This window comes from Dipodomys merriami, unplaced genomic scaffold (assembly GCF_024711535.1).
Source record: "Dipodomys merriami isolate MVZ:Mamm:240054 unplaced genomic scaffold, mDipMer1.0.p SCAF_25, whole genome shotgun sequence".
NCBI classification, from domain to species: Eukaryota; Metazoa; Chordata; class Mammalia; order Rodentia; family Heteromyidae; genus Dipodomys; species Dipodomys merriami.
Genome location: NW_027203937.1, coordinates 19,029,188 through 19,044,824, shown reverse-complemented (window position 1 = coordinate 19,044,824; position 15,637 = coordinate 19,029,188). Strand labels below are relative to the sequence as shown.

At 40.3% G+C, this 15,637-nt stretch overlaps 1 protein-coding gene across 1 annotated transcript; it reads right to left on the bottom strand.

Moving 5' to 3' along the window:
• Nucleotides 1-1,411: 1,411 nt before the first annotated feature.
• LOC138836182 (olfactory receptor 51L1-like) lies at nt 1,412-2,396 on the bottom strand. The gene has a single exon (XM_070034683.1). It carries the CDS (start codon nt 2,366-2,368, stop codon nt 1,415-1,417), a length of 954 nt encoding a protein of 317 aa, XP_069890784.1. The 5' UTR covers nt 2,369-2,396; the 3' UTR covers nt 1,412-1,414.
• Nucleotides 2,397-15,637: the final 13,241 nt, after the last annotated feature.

Below are 15,637 nucleotides of genomic sequence, written 5' to 3'. Positions count from 1 at the left end.
TATACTGTAACAAATTCTTTACAAATGCCTATACATAAAGATATAGAATTATAAAAAGGAATATAAAGATTCCTCTATATGCTTTGATAAAGTAGGAGCGTATTTTTCAGAAAGGCATTTCAGAAAGAGTGTGTATAGCCCACAGGAATTTTCTTCACTATAAAAACAAGGCAAGAGACAAACCAGCTTCCTATTCTCTGCAATAATTAGATATCATTTGTGTACATACTTCTAAGCTGTAGGTATGAATTCAAATGAATTTTATTGTGAAGTTCTGTCTGGAGTTGAGATACTTGGGAATTAAATGACTCGTAAGCTTGTGTTTGATGCCAGGAGAGTTCTCTTGGGGTTCCCTAGAATGTTGATGAAGAATAATTAAATTAGGGTATCTGATCTATGTATGAGGAGGTTGTTGCCTGAGAAGTATGCAAGGTGACTGTCTCAGATGCTTGAGACTCTGGGGACATCTCAGATTAACAGTTATATCATTATTACATTTTCTTGTAGTTCTTGATATGCTACATATATGGTCCTATTTAATCTTCACAGCTTTGTCAGGCATAGGCATTTAAAACCATATAAAATTATGTCTTTCCACACCAAGGCTACTGTATGAAAATTATACGATGTTAATAATGATATGAATTACAAGTGTTCCTATCTATTGAACTCAATGAAAAAATAATCAGTTGTGTTACCATTTGTCAAGGATTCAGCCCTTCAATTAAGTTCTTTGAACACAGAAAAGGCTTACAACAGTCTAAGCCATGTTAAGCTCTAGAATTGGAAAAAAGGAAGTGTTAATTGAGTAGCCACACCAAAAATGGGTGGATTCGCTGCTGTTTAGTGTATATTGTGTACATTATAAAACTAAACTTTCCCAACATCTCTGTGAGGCAAGCATTTCCAATTATGATAAGGAATGGCCATTCAGAGAGTTGGGTCAGAATGAGTTTTTTGGGTTTTTTTATTGTGAAAATACTGTACAGAGGGGGTTATAATTACATGGGCAAGATAATGAGTACATTTCTTATCAAGCATTGTAGGCTCCTCCTTTGTTTCCCCTTCCCATCCCTTCCCATACTCCCCCCCTACCCAATCCTCCCTGCCCCCCCACCAAAGTTGTAAATCGACATAACGACTTGTACATCTCATTGCAGAATGAGTTTTTTAAACTTGGATGTCTACATGGGTTGGTAGCACTCAAGTTGGCAGAAAGATTAAGAATGGAAGCTTTAGGTATATGCAGATTACTTTTACTGATACTAAAACCTAAGAGCCACTGTATATTGCATCCTAATCATCTTTATCCGGGTAAACTAATAGCGAAGTTTTTAAGAGACTCTCAGAACTCCCGTGTCCAGCTCCACAGTAGTTACTTGGCCTGATAAGTAAAGGCAGGCATTATGGGGTTCTAAGAAGCATCAACCCTCTTGTGCTGGAAGCGTTTTAGGAGGCCCTGGCGGATCTGCTTAGACTTGATGCAGTACACAATCGGGTTCATGAAGGGTGGGACCAAGAAGTGCAGGTTGGCCATGAGCACGGCCAGAGCGGGGTAGTTGTGTTTCTCCACTCGATGCAACACAGATAGCCCCAGTTTGGGCAAATAAAAAATGAGAACAATGCAGAGGTGTGAGACACACGTGTTGAGTGCCTTGAGCTGTTCCCCAGGAGAGGCAATGCCCATCACAGTCCGTAGAATAAGAGCATAGGAGAGGATGATGAGGGAGGAGTCGAGGCCTAGTGAGAGGAGAATGGAGACCAGGCCAACCAAGCTGTTGGTCCGGGTGTCTGAGCAGGCCAGTCCCACGAGGTCACAATGCAGGCAGTAGCAGTGAGAGAGTGCACTGATCTGGGGAAAGAGCAGGCGCCGTAGGAGAATGGGTCCAGGGAGGTTGAGTAGGATGGCTCTTACCAGAATGGCAACTCCCACTTTTGCCACTGCTGAGTGGGGAAGGATTGTGGCATAATGCAGGGGGTCCCGGATGGCAATAAAGCGATCAAAGGCCATGGCCAGCAGCACACCCGATTCCACGTAGGTGAAGGCGTGGATGAAAAACATCTGTGCTGCACAGAGATCAAAAGGTAATTCTCGAGCACCCAGCCAGAAGAGTCTCACCATGGTTGGGAAGGTGGAGGCACAGAGGCCCAGATCAGAGGCTGCCAACATGGACAGGAATTGGTACATGGGTTCGTGTAAGGCGGGTTCTGTGCGTATCAGGAAGAGGATGATACTATTACCCAGGATGGAAATCACACAGATGAGGTTGATGGGAATGGAAACCCAATGCTGGGAGGCTTCCAAGCCTGGGAAGCCAGTGAGAAGGAAGGTAGAGTGACCAGAAGTGCTGGTGTTGCAGGAGAACATAGTGATTCCAGGAGGAAGTTGTCCACCCTAGGAGTGAGAGGCATCTGTTCATTTGGTCATCACTTATGAAATCCTTCCTAAGTGTGGGCTGGAAAACAACTGCCTTACAACCTATTCCATCCATGGCACCCTACCCTCCTTAGAAGCTCCTGGCTATCATTTTGTTTCCTGGTTAGTTTGATTTTCTTTTTCTCTGAACCTAGTAGAATTGGGTATGTTTTCTGAGTTGATCTGTACTTACTGTTTTAGGCCATTTTTTTTTTTTTATTGTAAAGGTGATATGCAGAGGGGTTACAGTTACATAGGTAATGAGTACATTTCCTTTTTTTTTTTTTTTTTTTTTTTTGGTCCGGTTGTGGGGCCTGAACTCTGGGCCTGAGCACTGTCCCTCAGCTCTTCAACTCAAGGCTAGTGCTCTACCACTTGAGCCACAGCGCCACTTCCGGCTTTTTTCTTTTTGCTTATGTGGTGCTGAGGAATCGAACCCAGGGCCTCAGGCATGCAAGGCAAGCGCTCTACCACTGAGCCAACTTCCCAGCCCCGTACATTTCCTTTTGAACACTGTCACCTCTTCCCCCATTTTTCTCCCATTTTTTGCCCTCCCGACCCCATCCCCCACAAGATGTATAATTCATTTTCAACGTAATGTCCAGAGTGTATCTCTGCTGAATTTGTTTGACATAAGTCTCATTTCTATGCTTTCTCTTGCCCTCCCCAAAACAGATAAACTTACATATAAAACAAAAAGTACAGAAATCAAAAATAGCAACAAAAAAAGAGGAGACAAAAACAAAAAATAAAATAAACTCTTGTTTCCATTTCTTGGAGTTCATTTCAATCAACATCATTTTATATGATCATATCATACCTTACCTCCAGCTCATTGGCTACTTAAGGCTTGTACATTTCATTCTGACCCTGGCTTCACAACAGGCCTGTGTCTGTAGGCTCAATTAGAAGGCAATTTCCTCTTAAATATCTCTTTTCTAGAAGTGTGTGTGTGTGTGTGTGTGTGTGTGTGTGTGTGTGTGTGTGTGTGTGTGTGTGTGTGTGTGTGTGTGTGCGCGTGCGCGCGCGCCAGTCCTGGGGCTTGAACTCAAGGCCTGGGCATTGTACCTACGCTTCTTTGGCACAAGGCTACAGCTCTATCACTTGAACCACAGCATGCCACTTCTGGCCTTTCTGAGTAGTTTATTTAGAGATAAGAGTCTTAGGGACTTTCCTGACTGTGCTGGCTTCAAAACACGATCTTCAGATCTCAGCCTCCTGAGTAGTTAGGATTACAGGAATAAGCCACCAATGCCAGGCTTTTTTCATCGTTCTTACTACAAAAGCTGGAATAAGGCCAATTATTTCATTGCAGTTACAAGTAGAAATAGCTTTTCAGGGGCATCACCTAAAGAGAAAAGCAAAGCAGCAGGAATTTCTAGAAGCTCAGATTTAATATGTCACACAAAGGAGCCCAAAGTATAATGTATGAACTCATCTATTTCCATAATTTCCCACAACACTTTTAGGGTTTCTCTCCTCAGAACAGAACTGAATCTCCATTAGTCCACTATGCATTTCACACTGTAAGCTTATATTCGTTTGAATATCCTGAAAACCACAAAGTGATTCCTCTCCTCTCTCTCCAAAGTTCACTACTCAGTAACTGTTGATATGCCTTCCTTTCTTTCCTTTCAGATTCCAAGGTAACTAATCTTTGTGATTCACCGTAATTCCCTGGATATTAACATAGACAGACTGTCCTACTTTCTTCCTTCTTTCTGAATTCAGATTTATCGGATAAATTTCCATGGAATTTATTCTCAGAATAGTTATGAAAAGACACACATGAACATAGAAGTTATCACATGAATAGAGCAAAGCAAATGGCAGTGATCAAATTTGTCTTAGGAATATGATTCCCATCCTTACCGATTACAATGGTTCCATGAAACCTATGGGATCACTTCTAAGCAAAATCTTCATACTGAGTTTAAAAGTGCAACGATCTTGTCCATACTGTATCTCTTGACTTTTCCCCTGAGTATTATAAACTCCACTCACAAGACATGTTTCTCCCAACAAATTCAACACATTTGATCCTTTAAAAATTAGCAAAATAAGGACTGGGAAGGTGGCTTAGTGGTAAAGTGCTTGCCTAGCAGGCATGAAGCCCAGGGTTCAATTCCTCAGTACCATATAAACAGAAAAGGCTGGAAGTGGCACTGTGGCTCAAGTGGTAGAGTGCTTGAGCCCAGAGAGGATCAGGGACAGAGCCTAGGCCCTGAGTTCAAGCCCCAAGACCAGCCAAAAATAGCAAAATATAATATATACATTGCAAAGTCAACCAAAGTATAAATCTTGATGAAATTCAACCAAGTGCAAATTAGGGGATGAATTTCCAGAGCTAGTAACAGAAGATTGTCAGCCATCCAAAATTCCTTGTGACTCTTTCCAGTCACTCTAACTTCTCTTGGGTAACCATTATCCTGACCCCCAATGCCACAGAGTAACCAGTCTCTAAACTTTATGCAATTGTAGCCATATGATATTCACTTGCATTCTCTCAAATTAATGTCTATGTGACATCCGTATTGTCTCATGTAGTAGTAACTCGTTCTCATTAATGCATATTTTTCTATTATGAGATATGCTATAATATATCCATCCTATTGTTAGTAGGTATTTGAATAATTTCAACTTCAGAGCTAATATGAGTAATGCTGCCATGAATGTTGTCAATGTATCTTATGTTCATATGTGTGGATATATATCTGTTGGGTATATACCTAGGAGTAGAATTGCTCTGGTAGATTCTCCCAAACAGCTTTCAAAAATGATGTATACCTACATCAACACTGTCAGAGAGACAACTGTTCACATCCTCGTCCATACTTGTGTTTTATTGGCTCTTGTAATTACAGCTATGGTGGTATTGCTTTATCATTTTAAGGCACGGAGTGAGTGCCTTTTCAGATACTTACTGGCTATTTGAACATTTCCTTTTGTAAAGTCCTTTTTTAGTCTTCTACACATTTTCTACTGTGTTGTTTTCCTTTTTTCATATTGCTTAGGATGAGTTGTTTAAATATTCTGAATAACCACCACACCTTTTTCCGTTAGGTGACTGAGCCATTCTTTAACTGTAATTCTTCTGCATGTTCTGTAACCTTTATAAGTTTTTGTTTCTTGAGTCTGTTTTCCTATTAGTAACATCTTTGTGCATGAAGCAGCTTAATCTGTAATAGAAAACCTCATACACAGTGAAAACTTTACATTGGTAGCTCACTTCCTCATTTAATAATGGTCTACGGCTCTTTGCAGGGTATGATATGAAAAACCAGAAAAATAAAAGATCCTTTGGATAATATCAAAATTCCAATGCTTCATCCTTTGCCCGTGTTCTTCAACTATATCTTTTTGGTATAGTGTTGGGACACAACTGCCTGACAGAAAGTTCATAATGTAAGTCATGTCACCTGCCTGAATCCTCCAAATGGTCTCCCCAAACTGAGTTCACACCTGCATTGCTTATGCCTCCTGTCACATGAATCATTCCACACATGCATACATTCTGAGCATCTTGTATCAAGTCCATCTATCAAGGGCCATACTGTGCAACAGAAAAGGCACTCTACTCACGTCAGACTCCATAATGAGCCCTCTAAGACTCGACTTCTGCAGGAGGGGTAGTTCTCGGCTGGTGATGTCACAGTGGATGGCCATTTCCAAATGCCAGAAACTGTGCTGCTAATTCTATCCACCTCATTGGTAGAAGTCAAACAATAGACATTACAACAAAGGGAGGAAGCAATGAATGTGATGGTACACTCACAGAGGTCAGGGGAGGAGCCTCACATGAGAACAGAAAGAAACACTTGAGTCTGGAAACAGACTATTTGTCTTCCTTAACATTGCACATCTAGTACCAACCACAGCACCTGCCAGTGTTGTATAGATTTGACCTACCTTTTATCCACAGCAGCCCAAAGTGATAACCACATGTCCACAATCCCAACTAAAGGCAGAGAGCTGCCCTCTCAGGACCTGAGCTAATAAGAATAATATCTTTCTTTGTGGTTCCTAAAGATTCTTACTGTGGTAGAGTTAAGGCTACCATGATCTGCCCGATTTCTTTTCTTTTTCGTCATGCTTTTTATTTCTGATCATCTCTTTGTGTCTGCCACATGAGCCACAGCTCCAATTCTGACTTTTTGGTGATTAATTGTAGATAAAATCTCACAGACTTTCCTGCCCAGGCTGGCTTCAAACCATGATCCTCAAATCTCAGCCTCTTGAGTAGCTAGGATTACAGTGGCCTGAGCCACAGGCTCCAGACTCTGATAAATCTTTAATGTTTTAGTTTATTAAATAACAGTAAGAATCAGTAAGCAACAAGCAACATGCTTACTCACACTTGTACTTTAATCATATTACTTTACCTGATCCCTTAATCTTGTAGGTTATTTTTTTACTTTCTGTTAAGGAAATTCGAGTAAGAGAGGTTTGATGTCTTTCCCAAAGTTGTGAAGCTAGGTGGAAGAGTCAGGATTTAAATCCAAGTTAGTTAAATGCCAAATCTATTCACTTAATGGCTTCACATTAGTAAAGAATGACTCAATTCTTTTTTGCCAGTCCTGGGGCTTGAACTCTTGGTCTAGGAGCTGTCCCTGAACTTCTTTTGCTCAAGGCTAGCACTCTACTACTTGAGCCACAACCACTTCTGGCTTTTTTGAGTAGTTTATTGGAAATAAGAGTCTCACAAACTTTCCTGCCCATGATTAAACCATGATCCTCAGATTTCAACCTCCTGAGAAGATGGAGACAGGAACAAAGTCAGCCCCTAAAATGAATAGTCTCCAGTCCAATCCAGACAAAAACAAAAATCAAAACAAAGCAAAAACTTGACTCCTATCACCACCAATTTCTTTCCCACCTTCCCACGTATATTGTGGCTCATTCTTGGTAGACAATGTAGAAACTATTGTCCCACCCAACAGGATCCAAGCCCTAAGAATGAGCAATACCTGATACAAAGGAGACCACATCCTCCTCCTCCTGCTCCAATGTTGTGAGATAACATAGAAGTTCATTGAAAAACTCAGTTCTTTTTTGTCATAAAAGGACAATAGCACTGAGAAGAGCCCTTATGAAGAAGGGAAAAGTAGGCCCTTACTAGAATGTGATGATAACCAGACAGTAGCCTAGCAGCTCACAGCTACTATCCTGTGAAGTCTTCCCTGCTTCCAATGTGAGTGGCATCATCTCCTTTCTGCAGACAAGCAAGTACAGCCTGAAAAGTCAGAAAATGTCAGTAATTCCATTTAGAGAAAGCAGAGGACATGTTATATGGCTCCAAAGCTCATGCCTGGGTCTGCTCCTCTGCATTTTCATCCCTGAAAATATTTATTTCCTCTCAAAATTATTTATCGCTTGATGGTTATAAAGATTAGATGAGTGTGTATAAGTGAGTTTAAAAACAATTCCTGCTACCTAATTAGCACTAAAATAGCCACTACTTATTGAAAATCTACTACCTCATAAAATGGATATGGTTGTCAATTTATTTTGCACATGGGAAAACTAAAGCACCCAGTGGTTAGAAAACGTATCTAAGATCATCGAGTTAGGACATGAATGAGCCAGAATACAAATCCAGCCAGCTGTCACAGCCCACATGCTTAATAAGTACTACATTATGCTGCTTCTTTCTGTTAATCATCATCAGGATTATTAACAATTACAATAGTGGAAATATCTACCCCCAAAGGGGAGGAAAGCATTATAGCTCTGCAGGATCTCTTCCTGTGCCTCTGCTACCTTCTCCCCAGCCACTCACATGCGTCATTCCTTGATGGTCCCCATAGAAAAGTCCTAAGACCATAATGAGTACTTTACTATCTTGTGTGTATATTGTGTGAGTTTAATTATAGGCACCCAGCTTAGGAAGAAGAATTCTCTACTAGAAGTTGTAATCTTTCTGAGAAACAGCCTATATACTTGGTTAAAACGATATGTGGGGAGAAAAATGAAGAAGGTAGAGAAAGACACATGATAGATAACCAAGGGATATGAGGAAGGATGGATAAATGAACACACAGAGAATCAGTGAAGACGGAGGAAATGAGAAACAGATTATACTTTCTGTCCTGCTCTCTTGCTCACGTAGGTTACAGAAGAGTATTAGTGCTGCAATGATTTTTTTCATCAGAATTATCCCCAAAAGTCCCAAAAAGAAATAACCCAGCTTAGATATGAATGGAGAGTCTCCACCCCAGAAGGTTTCTATAGCAACCAAGCATCTGTTTCCAACACTCAAGGGAAAATATGAGGCATTAAACTTCTGGCTTCACCAACTGCATCCTGGGACCAAACAGGGAAGTTCCATAAAAATAGATGATGACAATGCAGCCCTAACGTAGCAAAAACTATCAGGAGCTAGGAACCCAAATTTCCTCAAAGTTCATGCTAATGTGCTTTAGTCAAAATGGCCTTAATTCTGCTCTGCTCTGCACCGCTTAGAGATGAACTGCATAAACCTGTCCAAGCCAGACATTTTTACCCAGAAATTCACAGACTACCATTCCTCAGCTCCTCCTAAACAATGCATTGCACCTCCCACTGCTTTCTAGATCTTAGTGTGTGTTAGAAATGGATGCAGGAATGCCAGGTGCCTATGGCTCACACCTGTAATCCTAGTTACTCAAGAGGCTGAGATCTGGGGATCATGGTTCAAAGCCAGCCCAGGCAGCAAAGTCCCTGAGACTTACCAATTAACCACAGAAAACTGGAAGTGGAGCTGTGGCTCAAAGTGGTAGAGCACTTGTCTTGAGCAGAGAAACTCAAGGACAGCACTCAGGCCCTGAGTTCAAGCCTCATGACATACAAAAAAGAAAAAAAGAAAGAAAGAAATGAATGCAGGAGCTGAGAAAGGTACTTGTTCTCCACATTTCCTTCCTTCTTACCATTTACAAACTAGGAGATACTCAGAGGCTACATTTAGATCCCGAATGTTGTTGATAAAATTCTAATGAGATCTAATTACAGGAACAAAATCAGAGTATCTCATAAGGACTTCTTAGTTTCTTTATGAATTTTGGATTGATACAAGAAAAAAATTGCAATTATTAAATAAATTTGATCCTATCAGGTTTTTTCCTGTTCTATTTAATCACTTCAAATATTTTTGTTAAATTAATTTGTTTTAATTCCTTTTCTCTTATTAACATACATTAATTGCATAAGGGAGTTTTATTATGCTATTTCCATATAAGCATATAATGTATTTTAATCAAATGTATCCCTTTAATCACTCTTTCATATTCCCTCTCTTCCCTTTCTAAATAGTTTAATGGATCTCATTATTCTAGATTCCTTCAAATCTGACCATATAAATATCACCTTAGTTTGAAAGTTAGTGACAAATCTTTTATTATATTTAACCAGCAAAACCAAGATCTGAAATGAGTCAAAATATATCTAGTATTGGAAGATACTGAAGATGATCAATAGATAGATAGATAGATAGATAGATAGATAGAAATAGATAGATAGATAGATAGATAGATAGATAGATAGATAGATAGATAGATAGATAGATAGATAGATAGATAGATAGAGCAAGAAAAAGAAAATAAGGAAGAAAGAGAAGAGAAGAGAATCAACATGGTCTACAGGTTTTCTCCTATAAAAATCACTAGAAGCTGTTAATACTTTTTAAATGGGCCTTGCACTCTTCTCTCCAGGATTAATAGACAAGTCTTAATAAGGGAGTTTAAGCTATACACAATTGTGGTTTCCTATTAGGTTCCTTGAACATCTTCAGTAGCATAAATAATATATACTCTATTAAAACATATCATCTTATCTATTTAGAAGCTGAAACATATTGACATATCGCATATATTGCGTACTAGGTAGACAGCCCCAGGTTAACCATGTATGTTCTAAGTTGGGTGTAGTGGTATAATACCTGCAATCCCAGCATTCAGGAAACTGAGGCAGGAAGGTTTGAGAACAAGACTAGTCTTGTACTCAATGAGTTCTTATCTCAAAAACAAAGAAAAAACAAGGCATCAAGCTTTGAATATATATTTTCCTACTTATCATCTATTAAAAAAAAAAGCTGTCCGGTTCTGCTTGTATAATTACTGAAGAAGATCCTGAAGAAACATGCATAAATTGCTATTGAACTATGCATAGATTTAACCAGTTGGTTGAGGATTAAGAATTGAGACAGTATTTCTGTTCAGCATGAAATAACCATGTTCTTGGGCCCAGACAATTAAGGAAAATAGCCAAGCCCACACAGGCCATGATGCGAAAAACTCTTCACACAGGCCCACTCAAGCCCATTATATTATAGGAACTGAAGATAACTGCTACCTCTCAGACTATGGAAAGACCCAGGGGGAAGTTGCCTGCCCTAAGGAGATACCATTCGTGGCTGCTCAGCAGTAGAAATGCTGGTACAGGCCGGTGGTAAGGAGTTGGCAGCCCTCAGCCCAGACCCAGCCTTGATACCCTCATCTCTGCACGTACCATAGCTCCAGAACTCATGTCTCCTCTTCTCTGTTCCTCTGCTTGTGAAAAGCATGTCTTGTTTTGTCTTAAAACACCAGTAACTTATAATCTTTCTGGTAGACATAGAGAAATAACAGGTCTGTTGGGATCCAAACACAAATCCACGAGATTTACGTAGCTGATCTTCCTGAGCCCCCTGAGTTCTGGGCCAGGCAGCTCTGGGACTTGGGGGGAAGTAAAGGCAGTACATTGGGACGGTTAAGCATCTGATGTGTTTTCTTAGGAGGCACTAAGACTCCCAGTCCTGAATACATGCTCTTCCCAAAGAGCTATCCCTATGAATGGCGTAGTCACGAATGAAGGTAGTCAGAGGTCAAGAAGATAATTAGAAACTGGGACACACCCTGTCCTTCTGGGGGAACAGAGATCATAAGGAATTTCTACTTCTAAAAACAATGAGCATACTGTTGCCAAATTCTGCCAAAAGATATTAGTCAATGTAGCCAGAGATGTGTGTGAATGCTTTAGATGGGGGAAGCATGTTAGGAAAAGAGTGGCTCTCCATCTGGCTTGAAGGTTGTAGTTAAGGAATAAGGATGGTTGAAAAGGAAGCTATTCTGATGAAGCAATCTCTCTTTCTCTCCCAGCAATACCCTTGGAGATCTTGCATCAAGTGTGATGTAGTGGAAAACCTATCATCTATTTTTGTCACTTGCTAGCTATGTGATAATGAGCAAAATTACTTCCCCCTCTTAGTCTTTATTTGTTAGCTTGGAATAATAGCTGCTTTGTGGGATCACTGTTAGAATTACAGTAGGATCTATGAAGGTTTTTAAAAATTGGCTGATAAGCTTACATCTGCCCTTTTTACTTCCCAATGGAAAGAACTGGATTCTTCTATACACAACATATCACACTAGCCTTCCCACATGAATTGGTTTGGATTTTTAATAAACTTTTTATTTGGAACTAATTTTAGATTCAGAGAAAAGTTGTCTGGAGAGGGTAAAGAGTTTTTGTATGTCATTGCCTCCATTTCCTTAATGTGAACATTGTACATCAGTGTATTTGTCAAAACTATGAGGTAATGAATGCTTCGCATTACTAATGACTAAAGTCTAGACTTCATTTGAATTTCATGATTCCCCCATTACTTTTTTTTTCTATTCCAGAATCTGACCCAGTACATCACATTGCATGCATCATTATGGCTCTTTAGTCCCCCCTCTTCTGTAATACTTTCTCAATCTTTTCCTGCTTCCATGACCTTGAGGATCTTGATAAGTACCAGGGAGGCCTTGTATAGAAAGTGAGTGTTTTTAATTCACCGTCTTGAACCAGCCCCCTTCTCATTGCATTATGGAGAGGAAAACAATCTAGAGGTAACATGCTGTGATGCAGGTGTTCTAAAGTCTTTTTATTCCCCTGTATGCCCTAATTTTTCCGGAAAACTAGAAAACAGTATATCCAGGTTTGATCACCATTTGGCCACTAGCACATTCTTCCCACCTGGCATCCCATCTGCCCTCTAAGAACTGTACACCAACATATGATTTCAACCTATTATACACTCTACTTCCATGTATTGAGATTTAAGTCAGAAATATTTTATGTTCTAAAGTTAAGAAAATATTTTTGAAATGACTCAGATCTGTGTTTAACTAAAATGTACCTTCTGCTGAAACCTTCAGTTTCTGTAGAATTTTACTCTAGGATTCTTTTTTGGCTTTAAAACTAACAAAGGGAAAGGACATTTGATCAAGATGCATTGTACTTGTAAACTGACAGGTTGAATTGAAACTTCTTTGTACAACTGCTTAAAGATAATGTTTAAATGAATATGACAAAGCCTGGTTGTCTCTCAATCTTAGATGAAAGGAGAAAGTATAAATGAAAGTAAACAGGTAAAACACAATATTGATTCTGTCTGCTCATGGAGAGACTACCTTCACTCTGCTCATTCTGAAGTCTATATTATCCAATCATTATTTTAAATGGTTCACACAATTGGAGTTCTTTTACTTACTGTGTTTTGTCTACAGGTTAGCCAGGTACCAAACCAATCTCAAGTATTTTATGAACCTAAAAGACAGTAGACCATGTGTAAAAAAAAATGAATAGCAAGTAAGAGGGAAGTAAGGAAATCTTTATATAAGGAAGGATTATTTAGAGTTCATATTTTAAGGGTATGTTGGCCTCAAATATGTAAAAATAAAAGGCTGGCCATCATTATGGCTAATACCATTATAAATCGAATCAGACAAGACCTAAGTTCCTAACTAACCAAGTAGCTCTAAGACAATTTTATCCATTCCCACTATGTAAAACTAAATGGTATTTGCAAAACACTAAGTAGGTCTTTTGCCTATGTGCTCTCAGATCCACTTCTTTTCCCTGCTCTGTTCTTCATTGCAAGACAGCTAATTACACCTGTTGGAGTTCCCAGGATTTCTTACAATCTGGTTGCCAATTGGATTTATGCATTGCAAATATTGAAGACAGGTTGATCAGAGCCTCTAGAAGTTGAGGGAAGATGGAACTAGTGATACTCTGTTTAGAAGCCAATGAGAGGTTAAAAAAAAAAAGGCAATCAGAAGTGAATAAAAGGGGAGAAAGACAAGGAAAATGCAGAAAGCAATGGAGTTCATTATCACACTGAATAAGAATTTGAAATTACTTTCAAAGAAGACACAGCAGATCCCTCAGCTGGCAGGCTTGCTCATCAGAAGAATTACAAGCAGGAATGACACCTTGAAATAGTAAAGAATAACTGCAGGCTATATTAATTGTCATAAGATAGAACATGAAAGTTAGCAACCCTTTATTCTCCATTGGTGGGGGGGGGGCATTGTGGGGCTTGACTCAGGGCCTGGGCATTGTCTCTGAGCCTCTTTGTGTTCAAGGCTAGCACTCTACCACTTGAGCCACAGCACCACTTCCAGCTTTTGAGTGATTAGAGATAAGAGTCTCACAGGGACTTTTCTGCCTGGGCTGATGATCCTCAGATCTCAGCCTCCTGAGTAGCTAGGATTACAGGTATGAGCCATTAGCGCCAGCTCTCCCCAATTTTTTTTAAATTTTTTATTGTAAAGATACTGTACAGAGGGGTTACAGTTACATGAGTAAGGTAATGAGTACATTTCCTATCAAGCATTGTTACCCTCTCCTTTGTTTTTCCCCCTATTATCCCTTCCTTCCCCATTTCTCCAACTCCTCCCTCCACCCCCCAGAAGCTGTAACCATATAAGATGATGCTAAGCAAAATGAACCCCAAGATAGGGACACACGAGGTTTTTTCTTTGTCTCTTCAATTTTTATTAGCCTACATCAGTTGTACAAAGGGGTTTCGTTGTGATGTTTCCACATACGCATATAATGTACCTCAATGAAACCCGTTCCCTCTGTCCCTCCTCTCCTTTCCCCTCCCTTCTTCTTGGACCATTTCAGAAGTTTTTGGTTGGTCTTAAGGCTTGAACTCAGGCTCTAAGTGCTGTCCCTGAGTTTTTTTTGCTCAAGGCTAGCACTCTACCACTTTGAGCCACCACAGCTCCACATCCAATTTTCAGGTGTTATAGACAAGAATCACAAGGATTTTCCTGCCCAGGCTAGCTTTTGAACCATGGTCCTCAGATTTCAGCTGAGCAGCTAGGATTGCAAGTGTGAGCTGTCCGTCTTAGAAATTTTTAGATGAACAGTTTAGTGCCACTGAGAACTACCAAGAAGGGTGTCAAAGCCAAATTTCTCAGTTCCTTCCAACCTAGACATTTACCTTTCTTTTTTTTCCCGTCCTCTATAAGTAAAAATCATTAGTTGAACTTCATTAATATTTATGGATCTAGGAAATGCAAACTTTGCCAGTACCTGTGGACTCCAGGCTCTTAACCGTTGGTTGTAGACTTACCACCACCGTCTCTGTAAGGGTTTTCAGCCTTGAACTGGAGATACACCAATGGTTGGTCTCTTGTTCTGAGTCTTCTGAGGACTTGGCTTGGAATGTGCACCCAGAATGACATTCTAAGGATTTTTTAAATATGTTTTATTGTTACTGTGGAGGTGATTACAGAGGGGTTACAGTTATGTGAGTCAGGTAAAGAGTATTTTTTTGGGGGGGGGTCCAGTCGTGGGGCCTGAACTCTGGGCCTGGGTGCTGTGCTGTCCCTCAGTTCTTCAGCTCAAGGCTAGCACTCTACCACTTGAGCCACAGCGCCACTCCCGGAATTTTTCTTTTTGCTTATGTGGTACTGAGGAATCGAACCCAGGGCCTCAGGCATGCAAGGCAAGCGCTCTACCACTGAGCCACCTTCCCAGCCCCAAGAGTACATTTCTTTTTGAACCATGTCACCCCCCTTCCCTTGCTCTCTCCCAGTTTGTTCCTCCCTCCCCCACCCACCAATCATATAGTTCATTTTCCACATAATGTCAAGTGAGGACCACTGCTGTATTTGTTCACCCTTTGTCCCACCTTTCCTGTGCACCCCCCCCCCACCTTCCCAAAGACAGATGAACAAACAAGACAAAGGAGAAAGACAACAAAAACAGCAATCTCTTGTTTCCATTCCTTGGAGTTCATTTCGTAAAATGTTGTTTTCTATGATCTCAAAAGACAGAATATTCTAAATTTCCTTCCGTCCTGTACCCAGGAAGCTCAAGCTAGGACAGCCCAGCCTCGGAGCCCTCCCTCTCCCTGCTCCGCCTTCTCTCCTCCCATTTCCCCTCCTCCATCTCTCCCTTCTCCGCCTCTCCCTCCCGCCCCTGCCA